This window comes from Jaculus jaculus, chromosome 13 (genome assembly GCF_020740685.1).
Source record: "Jaculus jaculus isolate mJacJac1 chromosome 13, mJacJac1.mat.Y.cur, whole genome shotgun sequence".
In the NCBI taxonomy this organism is placed as follows: domain Eukaryota; kingdom Metazoa; phylum Chordata; class Mammalia; order Rodentia; family Dipodidae; genus Jaculus; species Jaculus jaculus.
This window is the reverse complement of record NC_059114.1, coordinates 30,088,795-30,112,354: the sequence shown is the minus strand read 5'-3', so window position 1 is coordinate 30,112,354 and position 23,560 is coordinate 30,088,795. Positions and strand designations below refer to the sequence as shown.

Sequence of the window (23,560 nt, the reverse complement as noted above, 5' to 3'; positions counted from 1 at the left end):
TCATGGCAATCCTCCTACCTCTGCCTCCTGAGTACTGGGAGTAAAGGTGTGCACCACCATGCCTGGCTGCCAGTGACTATTCTTAATGGAAACAATTAATATTTGCAACCCATTTTTTTTTCCAACATAAAATGAAACCTGGTTCCAAAAAAATAAAATAAAATAAAATTCTGGGGGCTGGAGAGATTGCTTAGTGGTTAAGACATTTGCCTGTGAAGCCTAACAACCCAAGTTAATTCTCCAGTACCTGCATAAGCCAGGTACACAAGGTGGCATGTATCTGGAGATTTTTTTTTTTCCAGTGGCTAGATCCTGGTGTGCCCATTCTCATTCTCTCTCTCTTCCCCCTCCTTCTTTCTCTCTCAAATAAATAAATTAAATTACATTAAAAGAGCTTTAAAAAAATCTGCCCAAGAGTTGGGAAGCTGGCTCACCCAGCAGGTAAGAGTGCTTGCTGAACAAGTATGAGGACCTGAGTTTGGTCCCCGCCACTCATATATAAGGAAGCTTATGCATGTGGCTTCCTACTTCATGTATTTTTCGGGGTGTCAACTTCCACTCTGCCAGGCAAAGACACATTAGTGACAGGCCCATTTTGCAGGTGAAGTAACGGAGTCCCAGCACAGGGAGGGACCAGGATGTTCTGTCTACACAGTCTGCATTCCCTGCCAGTGCTGAGGCGGGAGTGGAGGGATGATGCCTGCACGGGGCCACCAGAAGTGCAGTGCGCGGGAGGCCCGACTGTCCTCAGGCCACGTCTCATTGCTCCTTCCTTGCAGGTCAACTATTGGCGTTCTGATCAGTGCAATATGATTAATGGAACTTCTGGGCAGATGTGGGCACCATTCATGACTCCCAAATACTCATTGGAATTCTACAGCCCCGATGCCTGCAGGTAACACTTGCACAGGCCTCCCTGTCTCCTGGACCAGGGACATCTACTTCCCAGATGGCTCAGCGCCATCAGCGCCTACTCAGGTGCTTCTTGAGGTCTGGCCTACCATGTCCTCAGCTCAGCAGCTCTTGCACAATACCTGAAGGAATCAAGTTGAGGCAGGAGGATTTGTTTGGTCACCATTTCAGGGAGCTCAGACCATCATGGAGGTGTGCCTCTGTGGTGGCAGGAACGTGAGTCAACTGCTTGTTACATTTTAGCAGATCAGGAAGCAGAGAGCTTGGCAGGAAGTAGGGCCATACCATAACCTCCCAGTGCCACCAGCTGCAAATCAAGTGTTCAAACATGAGCCTCTGGGGGCGTTGCAGTTGCACTGTCTGGGAGTCACACTATCTCTGAAAAGCCAGATGCCACACACTGACCTCAAAGGGACTATGTAGTTGTTGGGAGCTTAGACACAGAAGTGAGGCTTGTAGGCAGGAAACGATCCATGTTGTAGGGGCTTATGAAATAAATGAAAAGGAGCTGCATTCTTCAGCACCCGGCTGATGGGCCTGTGACTCTTCTGTGCAGCTCATGAGTCCTTGCTCCCAGCCCTTCTGTCTGTAGCTTCTCCAAGATCCCAGGGGCCTGTGAGGTGGGTGGGGCACTTGAAGCTTGGGCTACACTATCCCAAGGTCTGGCTCTGGTGAGGAAGACACAACAGCTTCCTGAGCCCTTTCTGAGTGGTACTCACCAGCATTCCATTCTGGCTATGCTGAAAATGACATTGGCCTGAAAGTTACCAAGATGTCCTTTGACTCCTCTGCCTTTCCAACAAACCCAGGAAGCCAGTTGCGTGCACGGTTGTGACATGATGGTCTAAGTTACTGTGCCTTGTGGCTGTGTTCAACTGCATAGGGTACCAGATAGGAAGAGCACTTTTGCTCTGTGTGTGGCCACTTGGAAAAAAAAAAAAATCTATATATCTATTTTTTTTTTCCAGGTAGGGTCTTACTCTATCCTAGGCTGGCCTGAAATTAACTATATAGTCTCAGGATGGCCTTGAACTTATAATGATCCTCCTACCTCTCGCTACTGAGTGTTGGGATTAAAGGCATGTACCACCATGCCCAGCAAAAACCATAATTTTTTTAATTTTTTTGTTCAGTTTTTGTTTATTTATTTGAGAGTGAGAGAGAGAGAGAAAGACAGAGAGAGAGAGAGAGAGAGAGATTGAGAAAGGGCATGCCAGGGCTTCTAGCCACTGCAAATGAACTCCAGACGTGTGTGCCCCCTTGTGCATCTGGCTAACATGGGTCCTGGGGAACCGAGCCTTGAACCGGGGTCCTTAGGCTTCACAGGCAAGCGCTTAACCGCTAAGCCATCTCTCCAGCCCACCATAATTTTAAGAGTAGGGATGTAGTTCAGTAGGTAGAGTGCCTACCTATCATGCAGGAAGCTCTGAGCTTGATCCCCAGCTCTGCATAAACTGGGCATGGTGGCTCACACTAGCACTTGGGAGGAGGATCAGGAGTTCAAGGTCATCCTCAGCTGTATAGCAAGTTGGAGGCCAGCCTGGGATACATGATAACCTGTTTCAAAAAAAAATTTTTTTTTTGTGGTTTGGGGACGGAACCCAGCGCCTTGCACATGCTGGGCAAGTGCTGTACCACTGAGTCACAACTCCAGCCCCCAAGTAGGATTTCAGACTAGAGGTAAAAGCCCAGTAGCCCCCTCTGTCCTCCACTCAGCCAGCCTGTGCTGCTGAAAGCTACCTGGGATGGCGATTTGTGGAGAGGAAAGGGTGAGTTTGGCTCATAGTTGGAGGCTTTGGTCCTGGTCAGCTGGCCCTGTGGTGGGCATCGAAGCATGAAGGAAGTATGTGGCAGAAGGGCCAGGCTGTGTGGCAGGAGGGAATATGTTTGAGGAGTGGCAAGGAGGCATGGGAAGTAGTAAAACAGAATGATGGGCACCGTACAGGCTGGGATGCATGCCACCAAAGCCTGTGGGTCACATGAGGACAATACATCGTACTGTGCTGACCCAAGAAACAGAGCCAGGTTTACAGTAGGCCATGGTGGCTTGTCTGCCCTCAGTCTCCAAAGCCCTTGTTTACCAAAATCCTGGGTGCTCAACTCCATTATAGACAGAGCACCGTGTTTCTGGGTAACTTGTCTTGCATACACCTGACATCATCTCCAGGGGCCTACAATATCTGGCTCAGAAAGTGCTATGTAAGTAGTTTTTTTTATTGTTTAGAGAAAAATGAGGAAGAAAGTTGCCACACGTGCCATTTACTGGCAGTTTCCCCCAGAGGTGTGTGGTCCATTCTTGTTGATGCCACATCCCCACAACAGAGCTCTGGCCAGTGAGCACCCTGGGTGCAGTTCCTTTGTCTTGTGTATCCCAGGCTGGCCTCAAACTCACCATCTCCCTGCCTCTGCCTTCCAAGTGCTATCCCAGCCACCGGGCTTGACAGTGATCAGCTATTTGTGAAAACTCTGTCCCACTGAGGGAAACAGGCTGGTGGGGAGCCGAGGGCATGGGCAGGACATTGAAGCAACAGCTGACGCAGCCTCAGAGCATCTCCTGGGGCAGTGCTCACCCTGCCTGCCCTCTGCAGATCCATGAAGCTCGTCTATCATGAGTCAAGGGTGTTTGAAGGCATCCCCACCTATCGCTTCGTGGCTCCCAAAACCCTGTTTGCCAACGGGTCTGTCTACCCACCTAACGAAGGCTTCTGCCCATGCCTCGAGTCCGGCATCCAGAACGTCAGCTCCTGCAGGTCAGGTAGGTGTCCTCTCACCCCGTCCCCACAGGCAAGCGGGAGGAGGTGGGGTTCCGGGGTTATCTGCCACCAGCTGTCATGTCCCTGTAAGCTCTGCTCTCTGCACCCCGATAATCCCTGACTGTAGACAAGGACTCAGATGAGCGGGACGACAGAGTATTGCGTGTCTTCCATTGCATTGTGATAAGCATCGGGCCACTTCTCATTGCTTAGTTGAGATTACAGGGCCGGCTCTAGGCCAAGGTTCTGGCCAATGGCCTTGATGAGAGGCCACAGGGAGAAAGAAGTATGTCTCAGCCTCCTGTAGCTTCTGGAAATGTAGAATTTCTTGGCTCATGGCCTTTCCTCACCTTCTTTCAAGCAGCATCACCTTCCCCCAATCATTTCTTTCATTTGTATGTTTTTCTTCATTTTCTTTGGCGTGTGTGTTTATGTAGTGTGTGTGAACCTGGGTGGAGACCAGAGGAAGACATCAAGTGTCTGCCTCTGTTGCTCTTCTGCTTTATTTCTCAGACAGTTTCTCACTGAAACCAGAGCTCCCTGGTTTTGTGTTAGACTATTGACCAAGGAGCCCCAGGGGTCTTCCTGCCTCTGCCTCTCTAGCACTGTGGTTTCAAGCAAGCATGGCCATGCCCAGCTTTTTATTTTTTTGAAGAAGGATTTCACTCTAGCTCAGGCTGACCTGGAATTCACTGTGTAGTCTCAGGGTGGCCTTGAACTCATGGTGATCCTCCTACCCATGCCCCCCAAGTGCTGGGACTAAAGGCATGTGCCACCATGCCTGGCTTAAAAGGTTTTTTAAATTGATTTTTTAAAGTTTATTATTTGAGTGAGAGGATGAGAATGGGCACATCAGGGCCTCTAGCCACAGCAAACGAACTTCAGACGCATGTGCTACCCTGTGAGTCTGGCTTATGTGGGTTTTGGGGAGTTGAACCTGGGTCCTTAGGCTTTGCAGGCAAGTACCCTAACTGCTAAGCCATCTCTCCAGCCCATGCCCCACTCTTGATATGGGTGCTAGGGCTCAAACTCAGATTCCCACGTTTATGTAGCAAGTGTTTTTACAGGTTAAGCCATCTCCCCAGGCTCTGATTTAAAAAAAAAAATTTTTTTTTATTTGAGAAACATAGAAAGTCAGAGAGAGAGAGAGAGAGAGAGAGAGAGAGATATGAATATGGGTATACCAGGGTCTCCTGCCTCATTGCAAGTGAGCTACACATGATGCACCACTTTGTGCATCTGGTTTTATGTGAGGTGCTGGGGAGTCACACTTGGGTCATCAGGCTTTGTAAGCAAGCACCTTTAACCACTGAGCCATCTCTCCAGGCCAGGCCATTTTTTAAATTTAATTTAATTTAACTTTTTTATTGACAACTTCCATAATTGTAGAAAATAATCCCTGGTATTTCCCTCCCTCTCCCCACTTTCCCCTTTGAAATTCCACTCTCCATTGTATCCCCTACCCCTCTCAATCAGTCTTGTATGTATATGTATGTGTGTGTGTGTGTGTGTGTGTGTGTGTGTGTGTGTGTGTGTATTAATTTGACACAGAGAGAGGGAGAGAATGGGAGTGCCAGGGCCTCCAGCCACTGCAAATGAACTCCAGATACATGTGCCCCTTTGTGCATCCAGCTAGCGTGGGTCCTGGGGAAGAGAACCTGGGTCCTTTGGCTTTGCAGGCAAACAATGCCTTAACCACTAAGCCATCCCTTCAGCCCTCAATCAGTCTCTTTTATTTTGGTGTCATGACCTTTTCCTCCTATTATGATGGTCTTGTGTAGGTAGTGTCAGGCACTGTGAGGTCATGGATATCCAGGCCACTTTGTGTCTGGAGGAGCACATTGTAAAGAGTCCTACCCTTCCTTTGGCTCTTACATTCTTTCTGCCACCTCTTTTGCAATGGACCTTGAGCCTTGGATGATGTGACAGAGATATTTCAGTGCTGAGCACTCCTCTGTCACTTCTTCTCAGCACCATGGTGCCTTCTGAGTCATCCCAAGGTCACTGCCATCTGAAAAGTTAAGGTTCTCTAACCAAAAGTGAGAATAATATTAATATGTGGTTATGAACATTAAGAGAAGTGCTTACTGGGCAGTATGGTGAGCATAGTATATACATTTAGCCAGACACCAGCAGCTGTTACACCCCTAGGGCTCATGACTACCCCTGTCGTACATTTTCAGTATCAGGGATGTATTCCCTCTCGTGGAGTGGGCCTCCAGTCCAGTTAGAGAGTGGTTGGTTTCCCCCATAACAGACATGCCACTATTGCACCCATTGCCAGGCCCTGTTTTTGTTGTTTTGTTTTGTTTTGTTTTTGACAGGGTCTTGCTCTGTATGTAGCCCAGGCTGGTTTTGTTTGTTTGTTTGTTTTGTTTTGAGATAGGGTCTTGCTGTAGCTCAGACTGACTTAGAATTCACTCAGGCTAGCCTCAATTCACAGCAATCTTCTGTCTGCCTCCCAAGTGCTGGGTTAAAGGTGTACAGAACCATGCCCAGCTCCAGGCTGGTTTTGAATTCCTAATCTTCCTGCCTCTGCCTCCCAGGTGCTGGAACACAGGTGTGAGTCCCCACATCTGGCTCCCTCTGCAGCACTTGTCCACAGGTCTTCCTCCAAGTCCTCCTCCTGCAGTTCTCACTGGGTGATTCAAGACCTTCCCTGCCTGAATTCCTTAGTGGCATGCTTAGTGAGCTCAGGCATCCATGGGCACAGGGAACTAGGGTGTAGGTGAGGACATCTGCTTCCCACACAGTGATCTGCAGTGGGAGAGCAGAGATTGGGGGGACTGCCCCTTCACCCCATTCTGAATGAAACAAGCTGGCAATGCTCCCATGCTTGCATCAAACTCCCTTGTGTGGTGGAGTTGGATGTGAATCTTGGCGCTGACCATGTCCTCTGCTGTCTTCTCTATTTTCAGTCCTGTCCCAGTGTCAGTCATATCCAGCTTCTGTTGCTCAATTCAGACACTTGGGTGTCAGCTCTGTGCCCTTCCTCACTCCTTACCTGGTGTTTGAGCCCAGGGCTCTGGTCAAGCCCATGGTCCTTTTCTCTTCTACCCCCGCACTCACCTCTCCTGCCCCCCTGCCCTACCCTGCCACTGTGGTCTCATAACATCCACTTTGATTTTAAAGGCAAGTCCGCATAGAAAGGCCCTTCCTTCCTGGGACCTGCTGCTCAGATGCCGCCTCCTACCAGAGGCCTGCCCTGATTGCCTGCCCCTCCATTTGCCAGCTGGTCCCTGCTCTGTGCTTCCTGGGGCTGTTTCCTGCCTGTCTCTTCTTGTGGTCTGGGTCTGCTCAACTGGGCGCAATCTTCACCTCTCAGGACTGGTTCCCCTGATCATGGCTACTCATAGAGTGCTGGAACATGCAGGAATCTGGTGTCCCATTCTAGAAACTGAAGCCTGAGGCTGGATCATGACCCCAGTCACATGGTTAGTGGGACAGCCAGCCAGCCTTGACTGAGTCTGACTTTAGGGAGCCTCTTTGGTTGGAGCCCAGTGTTGTAGATGCAGATGGTGATTCTGGGGGTTCGACAGTGGAGGCAAGAGGAAAGGTTGGGAGTGCAGGCTGAGGTTTGGCGCTGGGGCCTGTGCCTCCACCTCTGTTTGTTTCTTCCTTCACTGGTGCCTGCTGGGGTTTATGCCAGGTCACCTGCTGGGTGATGCCTTAGACACTTTGCAGCAGGCAGCAGATACGGCCTTGAAAGGCACTTCTTGCGGTACAATGAAAACCTCCAGGCAGAGCCTTGGTATAGAACAGGTCCAAGGCATGTGTGGTCTGGAAGCTGCCTCCGCCCTGCCCTAACTTGGCCTTCCCCTTGCAGCTTCTGCTGCCCCAGCCACCCTTCCACTTCTCTCCATCAAACTCCCAGGGCTCACTGTGATTGGCCAAGAGTAACCCAGTCACTATGGCCTGGCTTAGACTGCACTGATTGGTCAGATTGTGGTCATATACTCAAAGCGCTCCATGAGAGGGCTCCACCACTCAAAGAACACAGCAGAGGGGAGGGAGGGTGTCCTGGGGCGGACAGAAGCAGGAGGGCTGACAGGTCCATACCCAGTGGACTCACTACCCAACCTGCTGAAAGAATTTCAAAGTTGCAAGAGAATTTAAGTGTGTTTATTGGGCTAAAGCTTGTTCTTTTAAATGGAAACACAGATATGCTCAGATGACATGAACAGTTGGATGTGATAATTTTTTTGTTTTGTTTATTTTTCGAGGTAGGGTGTCACCCTGGCCGAGGCTGACCTGGAATTAACTATGTAGTCTCAGGCTGGTCTCGAACTCATGGCGATCCTCCTACCTCTGCCTTAAGTGCTGGAATTAAAGGCGTGTGCCACCACGCCTGGCTGACACGAGCAGTTTGAAACTTGCAAAGGGACTGCAGCCTCTAGCCAGCAGCCACGGAGAGGCAGGCAGCGTACTGCAGGACCCCACATCTCCTGTCACCGTCTTTCTTATCTCCCCACAGCTCTGTGCTAGGTCAGAGTGGTGTGTGTGCTCCTGCCCTAATGCCACCCGCTGTCGTGTTGTTGTGGTCCATCTGCAGGATAGTGGGGGGCAAGCACACCCTCTTTGTGGCCATGTAGTGCTCCATGAGAAGCACTCCTCAATTTCCTTACTCCTTTTTTTTTTTTAAATTTTTATTTATTTATTTATTTGAGAGCGACAGACACAGAGAGAAAGACAGATAGAGGGAGAGAGAGAGAATGGGCGCGCCAGGGCTTCCAGCCTCTGCAAACGAACTCCAGACACGTGCGCCCCCTTGTGCATCTGGCTAACGTGGGACCTGGGGAACCGAGCCTCGAACCGGGGTCCTTAGGCTTCACAGGCAAGCGCTTAACCGCTAAGCCCTCCTTACTCCTTTTATTATTTATAGAGTTCTTTCTTTCTGACCATTATGTGGCTGCTGCTAGAATAGTCTTGCACATGCTACCTGGTGTTCCTGAGCCTGCATTTATGTGGCATTTGATCTGATGATAAAAGAATATCTTCAGGTTTTCATTTCTGGGTCATAACAATTTCTTGGACTCAGGACTCTCTCATCTCACATGCTCCTGTCTTATGAGGCCGCAGGCCTGCCCACGGGGCTCCTTAATCATAATCTGCTGTGATCCTGGGTAATTAAGACTGGATAGATGAGCCATAAAGCTATAAATTAATTATGTTTACTGCCCAGGCTGCCTCTCGCAGGGTGTTCAGAAGTAAACAGATGAACCCCAGGCACTCATGCATGCTGTTAAAGTCCACATGGGCCATATCCAAGTCAGCAAGTGGCTGTAGATTGCTTAGCCACTGTGGCTTCCTGGGTGGTGGCCATGCTGACTCTGTTGGATTATCTGGCTACCAGGCCTGACTTGGGAGCTACTTCATTTCCCCAAGGTTCTATGGTGTCACGCCACAGAAACGGGGTCCTGGTGTTTGCTGTGGTCTTCTTTCATGGATTGATGGGAGGATGAGAGACTGTATTTTCCAAACTTGGAAGGACTTTTTCCCTATAGTGTTTGGGTTGGTTTCACAGTCCACAGGGTAGTGATAGACCACAGGGACCAACAGGGAAGGCTCCTTTTCATTCTCTCATCTTTCCTGTGGTGGCCAGCTCAAGCCCTTCCCTCCCTTCTTCTTCCTTCCTTCCTCCCTCCCTTCCTTCTTCCTCCCTCCCTCCCTCCCTCCCTCCCTCCCTCCCTCCCTCCCTCCCTCCCTCCCTTCCTTCCTCTTTTCTTTTTTGGTTTTTCAAAGTAGGGTATTGCTGTAGCCCAGGCTGACCTGGAATTCACTCTGTAGTCTCAGGCTGGCCTCAAACTCACAGTGATGCTCATACTTCTGCCTCCCTAGTGCTGGGATTAATAGTGTGAGCCACCACCACCATACCTGCTTCAAGTCTCTTCCTTACAGGCATCAGTCTGCCTTTCTGAAAAAAGGGGCAGTGCCATGAGCAGAGCCTTGCACAGGCTTTGGGGTATGCCCAGAGTTCGTGGTATCCCTTGCTTCCCAGGGCATCTCTGCCGGCGCGTCCCTTCTGGCCATGGCGCGTGTTTCCAGATTAGCACAGGCATGGTGCTCATGTGCCAGGCATCCATGGCTGTGGCCACAGGCTTGGCAGAGTACATGTCCTAGTGCAGGCTGTCCCTGCTGAAGGACTGGCACAGTGGAGGGCAGGATGGACAGAACGCCAAGAAGAGTGAATCTGACGTTGAGAGTTCCCCTTGCATTGCCGCCTGTGCTTAGCTTTACTGAAGCAGAGATGACCCAGAGCTGGAGGTTGTGCCAGTGCAGATGCCCACAGGACAGACTGTGCAGTGCGAGTGCCCACAGGACACGCTGTGCCATGCGAGTGCCCACGGGACAGGCTGTATCAGTGCGAGTGCCCATGGGACAGGCTGTGCCGTGTGAGTGCCCATGGGGCAGACTGTGCAGTGTGAGTGCCCAGGGAGCAGGCTGGAACTGTGCCAGTGTGAACGACATGGAGCAGGCTGGGGCTTGAGGAGGGAGAGCCAGAGTTTGGGGTTTTTCCTTCATATCAGTGAAATTTGTGGAACACAAGCACGTCACAGCATAGGCCTTGGGGAAGACCGCTGCCAGGGCTGTGCAGCTTCCTCTGTCTCATTCATGAACGTTCTCTTCCCCCGGAGACCCTCTGTTGCTACTTCCCTGTCCCTTCCCAGCCCACCCGTGCCTCCGTGGATCTGTCACCTCTGTAGTTTTATGGGATTCTGAGCGGCTTTGGTTGGCTGTTGCTGAGGTCTGGCTTCGGGGTTCTGGGTGGGATCTCTGATGGGGCTGTACACACATGCACGCACACACACAGACACGCATGCACACACTCGGCTGTAGTGTGGCGGCTAGGAGAGAGCCCCTCTGCTCCTGGAACATCTGTCCCTGAGCCTCCGAGATGCGTGTAGAGCATTTGGAAGCCTCCACGTCACTCCCAAGTTTACGTGTGGCCTCGACTTTTTGTCTCCTCCTCTCAAGATTCCCTTCACACACCTGTCCCCATGACCTTGTGTTTTCCTGTCCCCTGTACTTGCTCTGCCACCCTCCTGCCTGGCATGCCATGTACCCTAGCCCTCCTCTTTCCAACACTGGCCCCTGTTGGAATCCTGTCTCTGGCTTCACCCATCCTCCTGTATCCTGTGCCACCTGTTTACAGGATGAATGGAGGGCTCCTCTGCCTTGTGAATGTTTGTCTTGCCATTGTCATCAGCCTGCTCGACTGACCGCAGCTCCATTTCCTGGTCCCTGTACCCCTGCTCTTTGGTCCTTAACACTGAGGCCCCTTGGCCGATATCCCCCTGCCCTCTGTTTTCCAGGTGCACCCCTGTTTCTCTCCCACCCTCACTTCTACAACGCTGACCCCACGTTGTCAGAAGCTGTGCTCGGCCTGCGACCTGACCCCAAGGAGCATTCCTTGTTTCTGGACGTCCACCCGGTGAGCCCTGCCCCTGCATGGTGTGGGTGGTTCCTGTGGGGGACACTGCCGCTGTCCCCCCCCCCCCCCGGCACAGCTGGCCTGGGTCAGGGTAGGTTCTTTCCACACTGGCAGATTCTAGAACTTCAGGCCATCAAAGGTCGTACTTTATCTCGACTCCATAGTTCAGGGATGTCATTATTTCTTTATAAGGGCCTATAAACAGGCTGCAAGATGGTAAATTAATTAGGATTATCAGCTGGTGTGTCTCCTGCACCATAAAGACAACATAAAGATCTCAAGATACTAGCGAGGGCCTGGCATGTACAGACACGTGTCACTTTGAGGGACTCACCTCAGCCCTTCTACCTTCCTCTGGCTACTGTTGGATAGACCAGCGAGACTTGGTGTCTTCACCTCTGTCTGCTTTGGGGACACCCATGGTTATCCCTGAAGGTTTCTTGTGCAAGACTTTTTGTCTCTGTGTTGCTTTGCTGAGCCTCATGTCCACTAGGCATGTGCTGTCCCACTGAACAGAACCCTTGCCTTCTTTTTCCTTTTTGTTATAAGACAGTTTTGCTTAGTAGCCTGGGCTGGTCTTGAACTTGTAATCTTCCTACTACAGTTTCCCAAGTAACTGGGATTATTGGCCTATGCCACCCTGCCTGTTCCCTATAGACTTTTGGGGGACAAAAAAGGGGGAGCTGGTGAGATGGTTTAGCAGCTAAGGCACTTGCCTGCAAAGCTTAAGGACCTAGGTTCAATTCCTAGATCCCACGTAAGCCAGATGTACATGGTGGTGAAATGCATCTGGAGTTTGCTTGCATTGGCTAGAGGCCCTGGTGCACCCATTTTCTTCCCCCCCTCTAATAATAATAAATGGATAAAAATAAAAAAGTGATTACAAGAAAAAAACAATATTTTTTGTTTGTTTTTCGAGGTAGAGTCTTACTTTAGTCCAGGCTGACCTAGAGTTCACTACATAATTTCAGGGTGGCCTTGAACTCGGTGATCCTCCTACCTCTGCCTCCCGAGTGCTGGGACTAAAGGCATGTGCCACCACGCCCAGCTGCCTCCTGTTTTTATTATCTGTGGGGAAAACACAGAAAATCTGTACTGTATTCTAGCAAATGCTACATGTTGCTAACTGCATTCTCTTTGTCCTGCTGAAAGCTTGGGTCTTTTAATCAGCACTGCCTCATTTTCTAGCCATTGTACAATTTTTGGCTATGATGGATTTGACTCTTTTTAATTTTAGTTTTTTGTTTTTTCGAGGTAGGGTCTCACTGTAGCCCAGGCTGACTTGGAACTAACTCCGTAGCTCTAGGCTGTTCTCAAAGTCACAATAACCCTCAAACCCATTCTCCTGAGTGCTGGGACGAAAAGGGTGGATTTGACTTTTTACAACTCCCTATACAAGTGATGCACGAAGCGTTGTCCTTCCGTGTCTGGCACATTTTACGACACCATGTGCTCCAGATTCGCCTGTGCCGTTGTGGAGACAGGCCCTCTTTCTTCTGGACTGACTAGTGCCGCACCAAGCCAGAGTGCCGCCTTCTCTGTCAGCTCCCCAGGGTAGAGAAGCAGCCCAGCAGAGACCCCAGAATGCGGAGGGCAACGGGTGACAGGTTGTGCTGCTTGGGTTTGGTGACTTTGTAGCCCATGTTCCAGGGCTCAGCTGAAGGCAGTGCTCGTGGTGCTAAGGTGTTGTTTTTTTAAAATAAGTTATTTATTGGCAAGGAGAATTTTAGGCAGGGCCTTACACCATAGCTCAGGCTTTCCTGAAACACTGCGTAGCCCAGGCTGGTCTTGAACCTATGGTGATCCTCCTGTCTCAGCTCCCAAGAGCTGGAATTATAGGCATGAGCCACCATACCTGTGTCTGGCTCTTTATTTATTTATTTAGTTTTATTTGAGAGAGATAGGGAGAAAGAGGCAAAGAGAGAGAATATGGGCACACCAGAGCCTCCTGCCACTACAAATGAACTCTGTGCTTCTGGCTTTATGTGGGTACTGGGGAATTAAACCCAGGCCACCAGGCTTTGCAAGCAAGCATCTTTTCTGGTGAGCTATCTTTCTAGCATCCTGGCTCTTAAAAATATTTTTTTTGTTTGGTTTTTCGAGGTAGGGTCTCATCCTAGCCCAGGCTGACCTGGAAGTCACTGTATAGTCTCAGGGTAGCCTCAAAATCCCAGCAGTTCTCCTACCTCTGCCTCCTGATGCTGGGATTAAAGGTGTGCACCACCACACCCGACTTGGCTCTTTAATTTTTAAACAAGTGCCTTTAACCATTGAGCCACCTAGCCCTGGATCATTTGTTCTTTCTTTTTTTCTATTTGTTTTTTTGAGGTAGGGTCTCATTCTGGTCCACACTGATCTGGCTTGGCTCTTTATTTATTCATTTTTAAAATATTTATTTATTGCTGGGCGTGGTGGAGCACACCTTTAACCCCAGCATTTGGAAGCAGAGGTAGGAGGATTGCCAAGAGTTTGAGGCCACCCTGAGAGTACATAGTGAATTCGAGGTTAGCCTGTGCTAGAGTGAGACCCTACCATGAAAAAACCAAAAATTCTCTCTCTATATATATATACACATACATACACACACACACACACACACACACACACACACACACACACACACACACACATATATACACGCACAGATAAATGTATATTTATTTATTTAAGAGAAGGAAAAAGGGAGAGAGAGAGAAAATGCCAGGGCCTCTAACCATTGCAAATGAACTGTAGATGCATGTACCATCTTGTGCATCTGGCTTACACGGTACTGGGAAATCAAACCTGGTCCTTAGGCTCCACAGGCAAGTGCCTTAACTGCTAAATATTTTATTTATTAGTATTTATGAGAGAGAGAGAGAAAACTAGAGATAGAGTTGGCACACCAGGGCCTTAGCCACTGAAAATGAACTCCAGACGTGTCACCTTGTGCATCTGGCTTACATGGGTTCTGGGGAGTTGAACCTGGGTCCTCTTAGGCTTCAAAGGCAAATGCCTTAACCACTAAGCCATCTCTCCAGCCCCATGACTGTTTTGGAGACAGGATCTCACTCTATATTTTACACTAACCTTGAACTCATTATGTAGCATAGGGTGACCTCAAACTTGTAATCATCTTGCCTCGGCCTCCTGATAAGTGGGATCACAGGGGTGCCTCCATGTGCAGCTCACAGCTGTGGCTAATTCCTGAAGAAAGACAGGAGGCCAAGTTTGTGGAAGGGATGAGTACATGGGAGGACACTGGGGAGACCAGGTTCACATGTCCGTACTCCTCTCCCAAGGGAATCACATGAGATTCACCCAACTCCTCAGTGGTGAGTATGACAACATGGGAAATGCTGTCTAGCAGGGAGGCTCATGAGGACCTCAGAGCCCGGTATGAGGGCTGGTCCTGCCAGCCTGTGGCCGGGCACAGACCTATACCCCAGACTCCCCAGGGAAGCACGTGTCCAGTGTCAGTCATTCAGTTAGTGCACATAGAGAGACGAGGCATAGCGAGCCCTCTTTCCAGCTAGAGAGAAGGGGAGCCCTGAAAGATGGAATGTAGAGACAGAACTTCCCTGGAACTCTTGGTGAGCACAGCAAAAAGAACAATGGCAGAGTGAGATCCGGAGAATCCCTGCCTCCCCGGAGGTTGGCAAACCTACAAGTTGTCCTTATCCTCTGACCGCCACATGCACACTGTGGCGTGTGCATGCTCACACTCACACACATGAACACATACAAATAAAAACATTTTTTGTTGTTGTTTCATTTCAAGGTAAGGTCTTGCTGTAGCCCAAGCTGACCTGGAATTCACTATGTAGTCTCAGGCTGGCCTTGAACTCACAGCAATCCTTCTACCTCAGCCTCTCCAATGCTGAATTAAAGGTATGTACCACCATGCCTACCATAAACAAACAAACGAGACCGAAGCTATGTTGAGTTTGGGGAGATGACTCAGTGTGTCAGAGCACCTGTGTGCAAGCCAGATGTGGTTACACAGACCTGCAGCCCCACACTGGTCAACCAGTGTCACCAAAAACCAAGGAGCACCAAGTTCAGTGAGGAACCCTGTCTCAGGGAAACAGGTGGTAGAGGAGGACACCTGGCATCTTCACACACATACACATGTACACATGCATACATAAACACACATATACACATGCACATGCATACATACATATACATACATGCATATACACATGCACATATACACTTACATACACACACATGTACACACTCACATGAATCTAGATGTAGGTGGGGCTGTGGTACATACCTGTCATCCCAGAATTCTAGAGGTGGAGGCAGGAGGATCAGAAGTTCAAGGTCAACCTCTGCTATATAATGATTTGAAGCCAGTCTGGAGCCTGGGATATAGGAGACTGTCCTAAAAAAAAAAAAAAAAAAAAAAAAAGGCAGATGAAAATCATTCATCTGGTGACAGTTGTATTTTTAGAGACCCCGAAGGAGGCATGTTTCTAGGGGAGGCTCCTGTGTGTGCATGGGGAATTTTTGGAGCTGTGGATGCCCCCGACTGCTGCTGCCTTCAGATGTGTCAAGAGGCAGGACGGGACGGCCTGTCCTCTCACCGTCTTCTCTCCGCAGGTCACCGGGATCCCCATGAACTGCTCTGTGAAGCTGCAGCTCAGCCTCTACATGAAGTCTGTCAAGGGCATCGGGTGAGTGAGTGAGTGGGGCTGTGAGCCGGGCTGTTCCCACAGACATCCAGGGTTAAGCTGCACATGGAGGCCAGGGTCGGAGTGGGGGATTCCCAGCTGAGATCCTTCCCTGCCCATCTTTCCCAGGAGGAAGCTCTGCTTGGTGATCTGGTGCGCACCCTGACACCCTTTTCTTAAAATCCCCTTTTTTTTCTTTCTGAATTCCCCTCCCTCACTAGCCAGAATATTCTATCCAAGTTTTCTCCTACTCCACCGAAAGGAGAAATTAAAGCTTGGTCAAAAACAGTGTGTGGGAAGTCAGGTGTGGTGGTGCAAGCCTTTAATCCCAGCATTCGGGAGGCTGAGGTAGGAGGGGTGCTGTGAGTTCAGGGCCACCCAGAGACCACATAGTTAATTCCAGGTCAGCCTGGGCTAGAGTGAAACCCTACCTCAAAACAAACAAACAAGCAGACAAACAAAAAACAGTGTATGGGGCTGGAGAGATTGCTTGGTGGTTAAGGTGCTTGCCTATGAAGCCTAAGGACCTGGGTTCAATTCCCCAGGACGCACATAAGCCAGATGCATAAGGTGGTACATGCGTGTAGAGTTTGCAGTGGCTGGAAGCCTTGGCATGCCCTGTCTCACTCTCTATTTGCCTCTCTCTCTCTCTCTCAAAATAAGTAAATAAGTAACATCCTTACCAAGCAGTACCCTTCCTTCCATCTGCTTACAGAAAGTCTTTGTAACCGGATTCTTTTTCATTTTAAAATAATAGAGCTGGTGTGGTGGCGCACACCTTTAATCCCAGCACTTGTCAGGCAGAGGTAGGAGGATTGCCAAAAGTTCGAGGCTATCCTGAGACTACATAGTGAGTTCCACGTCAGCTTGGACTAGAGTGAGACCCTACCTCAAAAAAACAAAACAAAAAGTAAATAAAAATAAATAAATAAATAGCTAGCCAGCTATATGGAGATACAACACTATATGGAGATAGGACCATACATAACAAAACTCCTTTAAATTATACAATTTGGGGAGTGGGGGCTGGGGAGATAGCTCAGTTGGTAGAGTCCTTGCCTAGCATGCATGAAGCCCTGGGTTTGGTCCCCAGCATCACATAAACCCAGCATGGTGCACACCTTTAATCTCAGCACTTGGGAGGTAGAGGCAGGAAGATCAGGAGTTCAAAGTCATCCTTCGCTACATAGAGAGTTCCAGGCCAGCCTGGACTACATGAGACACTGTCTCAAAAGAAAGACAGAAAAAGACAGAGGAAGGAAGGAAGGAAGGAAGGAAAGAAAAGAAAGTACAATTCACCAATCTGTAGTATATTCAGAGCTATACACCACAGTCAATTTTAGAACATTTTTCCTCAACCCCTAAAAGAAAATTATATCTCTTGCTGGAACTAAACGCCAACCAGAGCCTGTTTCCAGGCTCATGTGCACAGTATGGTGGTGCGGGCTCTCTGTCACCTGCTCTGTTTTGCTTGCTTCCAGGCAAACTGGGAAGATACAGCCAGTGGTCCTGCCTCTGCTGTGGTTTGGTCAGGTGAGGCTGTGCTGGGTGGGAGGGGCTGGGCATACAGAGAGACAGGGCTGGTGGCATTGAACAGTTAGGAAAGTCATGTCACCAATCCAGGGAGGGAATGGAGTGCTTGAGGTCTGGATACAGAAGCTACCTGAAAGTTCTTTGGTCCTGGGGCAGTGAGGTCAATGTTGTTACTATTTTGTTAATATTGCCACCAGTTGCTCCTAAGAGAGAAGGAAGTGACCTTTAGTTTTTATTTTGTGTTTTTTTAATTTTTTTTTTTTGGTTTATTTTTATTTACTTATTTGAGAGCGACAGACAGAGAAAGAGGCAGAGAGAGAGAGAGAGAGAGAATGGGCACGCCAGGGCCTCCAGCCACTGCAGACGAATTCCAGATGCATGTGCCCCCTTGTGCATCTGGCTAACGTGGGACCTGGGGAATGGAGCCTTGAACCGGGGTCCTTAGGCTTCACAGGCAAGTGCTTAACCGCTAAGCCATCTCTCCAGCCCTATTTTGTGTTTTTGAAACAGGGTTTCATTATGTAGCCCTGGCTGTTTTGTTTTTAAGGTTTTTTTTTTTTTTTTTTTTTTTTGAGGTAGTCTCACTCTAGCCTAGGCTGACTTGGAATTCACTATGTAGTCATGTAGTCTCAGGCCAGTCTTGAACTCTTGGTGATCTTCCTGAGTGACAAGATAAAAGGCATGTGCCACCATGCCTGGCTGTTTTTAAATTTATAAAAAAAATTGTTTATTTTATTTGCAAGGAGAGGTGGGCAAATCAATTCCTCTAGCCACTGCAAACCAACTCCAGATGCCTGTGCCACTTTGGGCATCTGGACTTATGTGGGTCCTGGGGAGTTGACCCAGTCTTTCAGCTTTGCAGGAAAACACCTTAACCACTGAGCCATCTCTCCAGCCCTGATTAATTAATTTTTTTTTACTTTAAGGCAAGGTCTCACTCTAGCCCAGGTTGACCCAGAACTCACTCTGTAGCCCAGGTTGGCCTCAAACACACAGCAATCCTCCTACCTCAGCTTTTGGAGTGCTGACATTAAAGGTGTGTCCCACCATGCCCGGCTTTAAAAAAAAAATTATCTTAATTTTGTTATTTAATTTAACTTTATTTTACCCTGCATGTTATGCTGTGTTGTAATATGACTGAGATACCTAAGTCAGGGTTTGCTAATGGCCTGGACAGATAGCTCCTAAAGTCTAGCTAGCTCTTGCCCACAGCTGGCTAAGGGGCTGGTAGAGCTGGCACCCCTTTGGGTGCCTGGGCTTTCTGTCATGCGGCCCCGCCCCTTGAGATCTTTAGGCCAGTGCCCAGTGGCAAAGGTTTCTGGGAAATGAAGTGGTCCTGGGCACCGAGGGAGTCGGTGTCCGGGCTGGGGGTGGGCAGCCGGGGTCCTGCTCACTGTTCCCCTGCCCGGCAGAGTGGAGCCATGCAGGGTGAGCCGCTGCACACGTTCTACACGCAGCTGGTGCTGATGCCCACGGTGCTGCACTACGCCCAGTATGTGCTGCTGGCGCTGGGTGGCCTGCTGCTGCTCGTGCCCGTCATCTTCCTGATTCGCAGCCAGGTAAACCAGGGCAGGGGCCGCGGGGTTCTGGTGTTACCCCCTGCCTCTCCCACCTCGCACCCTTGCCCCTCTCGCGTCCTGCTCACCCTTTTCTCTGCTGGGGCTCTCCAGATCCACCGGGGGCGCTGGCACTGCTGGGTGTAGGCTTGACCGGGCGCAGGGCACGTAGGCGGGTCTCTCCTGGTCAGGGGCAGCTCAGGGCTGACATGATCAGAGGCAGGTGAATGCCAGGTCAAATAAACAGAAAAGGTAATTTTAGCAAAATTAACAATAGAAGATGTCACAGCTCCATTAGGCTGTGGGCATGCACACAGGACAGGAGCCACGTGTGTGAATTTCCAGAAGCTTCTAAAGAAGAATCAAGTGAAATTACTTCTGTTTATAAATTTTGTTACACCCAAATAGATCCAAAATATGGGGTAGGGATTTAGGTCAGTGACAGAACACATGCTTAGCAAGCACAGGGCTATGGATCAATCCTCAAGGCTGAAGAAGAAGAAAAAACAAACTGACAAAATGATTAACAAAGAAAAGGTTGGGTGTGGTGGCCTTTAATCCCAGCCCTCAGGAAGCTGAGGTTGGAGGATCACCATGAGTTTGAGGCTGGCCTGGAGGTACAAAGTGAATTCTAGGTCAGCCAGAGCTATAGTGAGACCTTACCTAAAAGAAAGAAAGAAAAAAAAAATCCAGGCGTGGTAGGCCACAGCACTCGGGAGGCAGAGGTAGGAGGATCGCCATGTGTTAGAGGCCACCCTGAGACTACATAATGAATTCCAGGCCAGCCTGGGCTACAGTGAGACCCTGCCTTGAAAAACCAAAAGAAAAAAAAAAGGAAAGAACTAATTAGATATTTTCAAAATACCAGTATTGCATAATGTAATCAATATAAAATATATAAGTGGGTTTGCAGTTCTTTTCCACACTTAATCTCTGAAATATAGTGGCCATTTTATACTTAACAGCAAGTGTGTGTGCGGGTTCACCCTACTACCCTACTTCAAGGGTTCGGTACCCGTATTTGCTGTTAGATGGGATAATTTTTGCCCAAGGGCTTTGGGAACAAATGTAGTCAGGAAAGGCCTCTGATGGGTTGGAATCCAAGTGTTGCAGTTACGTTCTTATTGCTGGGACAAAATACCAGACCATGAGCAGCTTATGGGAGGAAAGGGTTTATTTCCAGCTTACAGTTTTGAGGACAGTTTCACCATGGAGGAGAAAGCATGACAAGAGCAGGAAGCTGGCTCACAGCCGCGGGGAAGGAAGCAGTCCTGGTGAGCGAGTTAGTGAACACACCCAACAGGGCTGGATTAATTAATTGACCTCACGGTGTCCCCCCCCCCCGTCCCCCCCCCCCGTGACACACCGCCTGCAGTCAGGCTCCACTCCCCAAAGACTCCAGGCTCTACACCTGTCACACATTGCCACCAGTATTCAAGACACATGAGGCTACTGGGGACATTTTACATTCGAACCACCATGTTAGTTGTTGGGGTGAATTCGAGGAAGACATGAAGCATAGAGCCGCATGAAGAGCTCTGCAGTGTAGAGGCCCTGGGGCAGGCCGGAGGCCCGTTAAGGAGGGCCAGGGATGGCCAAGCGGAGAGATGCAGGAGTGGGGGTGATGGTGCCTGAGCGGGGACAAGATGTGGGCAGCTTAGAAGTGGTGGAAGCTATGGCAGACAGGCCCTGGCTTGGAAGAGGGGAGCGGGGCCCAGTGAGCAGGAATGGTAGCTCAGCTCAGGGTTGTGTCAGCTTCTATCAGAAAGGGAGTACAAATGATCTTCACCCCAGGCCATTTAGCAGGAAGAAGAGAGGCTGACAAGGACCTGTGCCCTTCTGGCCTTAGGGCCATTTATTCATTCTTGACCTTCTATTGCCAGCATTCCTGGGCAAGTTAGTTTTCATGTACCCTGTGTGCGTGTGTACCGATCTAGGGAGATACAGAAAATACCAGAACAGACTATCTGGAGTTCAGGGTCAAGACACCTGTAGGTAAGTCCTTGCCATCACATAGTGACAACAGCTGTGGTCACAGGACTCAGGGGCATGGGAATAGTTACTTGCAGTGATGCCAGCGCAGTGCCACTGGCGGGCAGGGTATCTGCCAAGACCACCTTGAACACATTTGCCAGAGCCATCCATGGACCTCACCTAAGACATCATGAGGCCACAGGCCAGGCCTGCCTTCTGTGGGGCTCTGGTGGGGGTCCTCTTGCTGTGTGCTTCCTTGCTCTAGGTCAGCCAGCCTGCTCCTTGCTTGCTTGCTCTAGGGAGAGCAGACTTTTCTCACCTCACCCAGGCCTTGCCCGTGCCCCACTTCCCTTCCCAAGTCCCTGATCTCTAGAGTCCTCGGGGCAGCTGGGACCCTCCAGCTCTCTACTGGACTGAGTCTAGTCTTGAGCACACAGTGGACATTGGTTTGGGCCACTGGGCTGGCACTCCTCTTCTCTGTCTATGCCCAGTGGGACTGAGGCCAGCCTCTTCCATTGGGGGGAGGAAGAAGGTGAAGAAACAATGGAGGGGAGCTGCCTTTTCTCCAGATTAGTGGCCCCAAGTCTACCAGGAGTTGTGTTCTCTCTGTGTACTGTGGGGTCTCAGGGCATTATGGGGTCTGGGGTGGAGACCCCTTGCCCTGCAGCTTTTATTGGAGGCTAAGGAGTTAAAGCATCCATTATGTGTGCTTGGTCTTACCAGACTAGGCCTCACCTGGTCTTATGTATGTCTTGATCTTTTATAAACAAAATTGCATCCTGGGAAATAACATACCTGCCCTTAAGCCACTCTTGAAAAGAAATCAGAAGTATCTTCATGGAAAAAGCCATGCTGGCGATTAATTAAAAGGCCACCATGGGACTGGGGTGTGGCTCAGTGGATTTCATGCCCAGCATACACAGGCTCCGGGTCCCATTGCCAGACCAATTCAAACACTCCACATGGGGCAACCACTCACCATGGCCCCTCACTCCACGCTTCTTCTTGGTGGCTCTGTGCTTCTGTGTGCGCCCATCCTTGAAGGGCTCCCTCCTCTCTCGGTCCTCCATGTTGCATGGGGGAGGGCTCTGCATCCTGTCCCTTGCCATCCCTTGCTTCCGGGGACCCAGCGTGGACTATAAACAGGCTTGGTTGTCTTCCAGGAGAAGTGCTATTTATTTTGGAGTGGTAGCAAAAAGGGCTCGCAGGATAAGGAGGCCATTCAGGCTTACTCAGAGTCCCTGATGTCCCCAGCTGCCAAGGGCACGGTGCTGCAAGAAGCCAAGCTGTAGGTGCGTACCAGGTAACCCACCATCTGCCGGAGCCAGCGGACCCTCGGCACCTGCGGTGTCCGTGGCTGAAGAGTGGTGGCTGTGTCCTTCCTGGGGGAGAGACGCCCTCCCGCCCTCCCAGCGGCCTCCGCCTGAGGCGGTCTCTCAGACCCCGGCTTCTGTGCCCCAGGCCCCGTTAGAGACAGGGCGAAGGTTAGGTCAGCTGCTCTCCACGCTCCTCCCCTGCGCTTGGCCAAGAGCGCAGGTCCCTGGGCATCCTGGAACACTTCCGGGCCACAGAAGGGATTTTCATGTAGTAGGTCCAGAGCATCGTGCTTGGGATACTGAGTCTAGTGTCCCTGGCAGAGAATAAAGTGTCTAAGCATAGATTGGGCACCGGCTGCGTACCCAGGACCAGGCTGTGAGAATGGGGTTGGAAGGTCAAGCATACAAGAGACACAACAGAAATCCCAATCCAGTGTGTTTCAGGTCAGGTGTAACTGGTGTCCTGTTGTATCTAGATCCCTGATCCCATGGAGTGCAGGGGCTGAGGGGACCCTGGGCCCACAGGGTGTATCCCTGCTGGGGAGGTGACAGGAAGAGCCATAGGCCCTGTAATTTGGGTTTGGCAGGCAAGAGTTGTGCCTGGGATAATAGGTGCTATTTTCGTTTCTGAGAAGTGTGCTGCCGGCTTGGCTGCAGCTCAGAGGTGGGAGGCCACAGCCTGGCCCCTGGGGCCAGTTGGCTGCCTCTGTCTCTGAGTTGCCAGTTGCCTGGGCCAGAGGAAAATAGAACAGAAAGCTGGAGAGGGGCGGGCGCTTGTCTTGGTGGGCGCCTCTAGCCTGGAGGAGGAGGATGGCAGGCCTGGCAGGGTTTCTGTGTACCTCCAGGACTGAGGAGGGGTTCTAGGTAGAGGAGAGTCCCACCCTGGCCTCTTTTCTTCCTTGCCTTCTGGGTCCCAGGGGTCTCCAGGACCCTTGGGTTGGGCATCATGGAACACCCTCCACCCTGTTTATGTGTTGGGGAGAGCAGTGTCCTCCATGCTTCAACATGGGAATGGACACCTGCTTGTCGCAAGTGGTCTCCACGCCTATCTGGTTGGCCTCACACCTTGCCCTGTGAGGGTGAGCCCCAGGGCTACTGTGCTTGGAAGAGGAAAAAGGGCCTCCTCAGCCCAGAAGGTACCTTTATTTTCAATAAGAAAATGATAGTTCCGTCGGGCGTGGTGGTGCACGCCTTTAATCCTAGCACTTGGGAGGCAGAGGTAGGAGGATTGCCTTGAGTTCGAGGCCACCCTGAGACTACATAGTGAATTTCAGGTCAGCATGGGCTAGAGCAAGACCCTACCACGATAAACCACAAAAGAAAGAAAGAGAGGGAGGAGGGAGGGAAGAAGGAAGGAAGGAAGGAGGGAGGGAGGGAGGGAGGGAGGGAGGGAGGGAAAGAAAGAAAGAAAGAAAGAAAGAAA

The 23,560-nt window shown here is 50.2% G+C and overlaps 1 protein-coding gene across 4 annotated transcripts in view; it reads left to right on the top strand.

Annotated features, from left to right (window-relative positions):
• The window catches only part of Scarb1 (scavenger receptor class B member 1), a 93,253-nt gene that overhangs the window by 65,815 nt on the left and 3,878 nt on the right, over window positions 1-23,560 (top strand). The window contains exons 6-12 of one of the 4 annotated variants that reach the window (XM_004668502.2): window positions 780-895; window positions 3,501-3,667; window positions 10,979-11,097; window positions 15,688-15,761; window positions 17,240-17,291; window positions 18,704-18,850; window positions 21,985-22,113. In XM_004668502.2, coding sequence (XP_004668559.2) covers window positions 780-895; window positions 3,501-3,667; window positions 10,979-11,097; window positions 15,688-15,761; window positions 17,240-17,291; window positions 18,704-18,850; window positions 21,985-22,113 — 804 coding nt within the window. Of the gene's footprint in view, window positions 1-779; window positions 896-3,500; window positions 3,668-10,978; window positions 11,098-15,687; window positions 15,762-17,239; window positions 17,292-18,703; window positions 18,851-21,984; window positions 22,125-23,560 lie in introns of all 4 variants that reach the window. The other 3 variants (XM_045132802.1, XM_045132803.1, XM_045132804.1) reach the window with 3 other exon arrangements.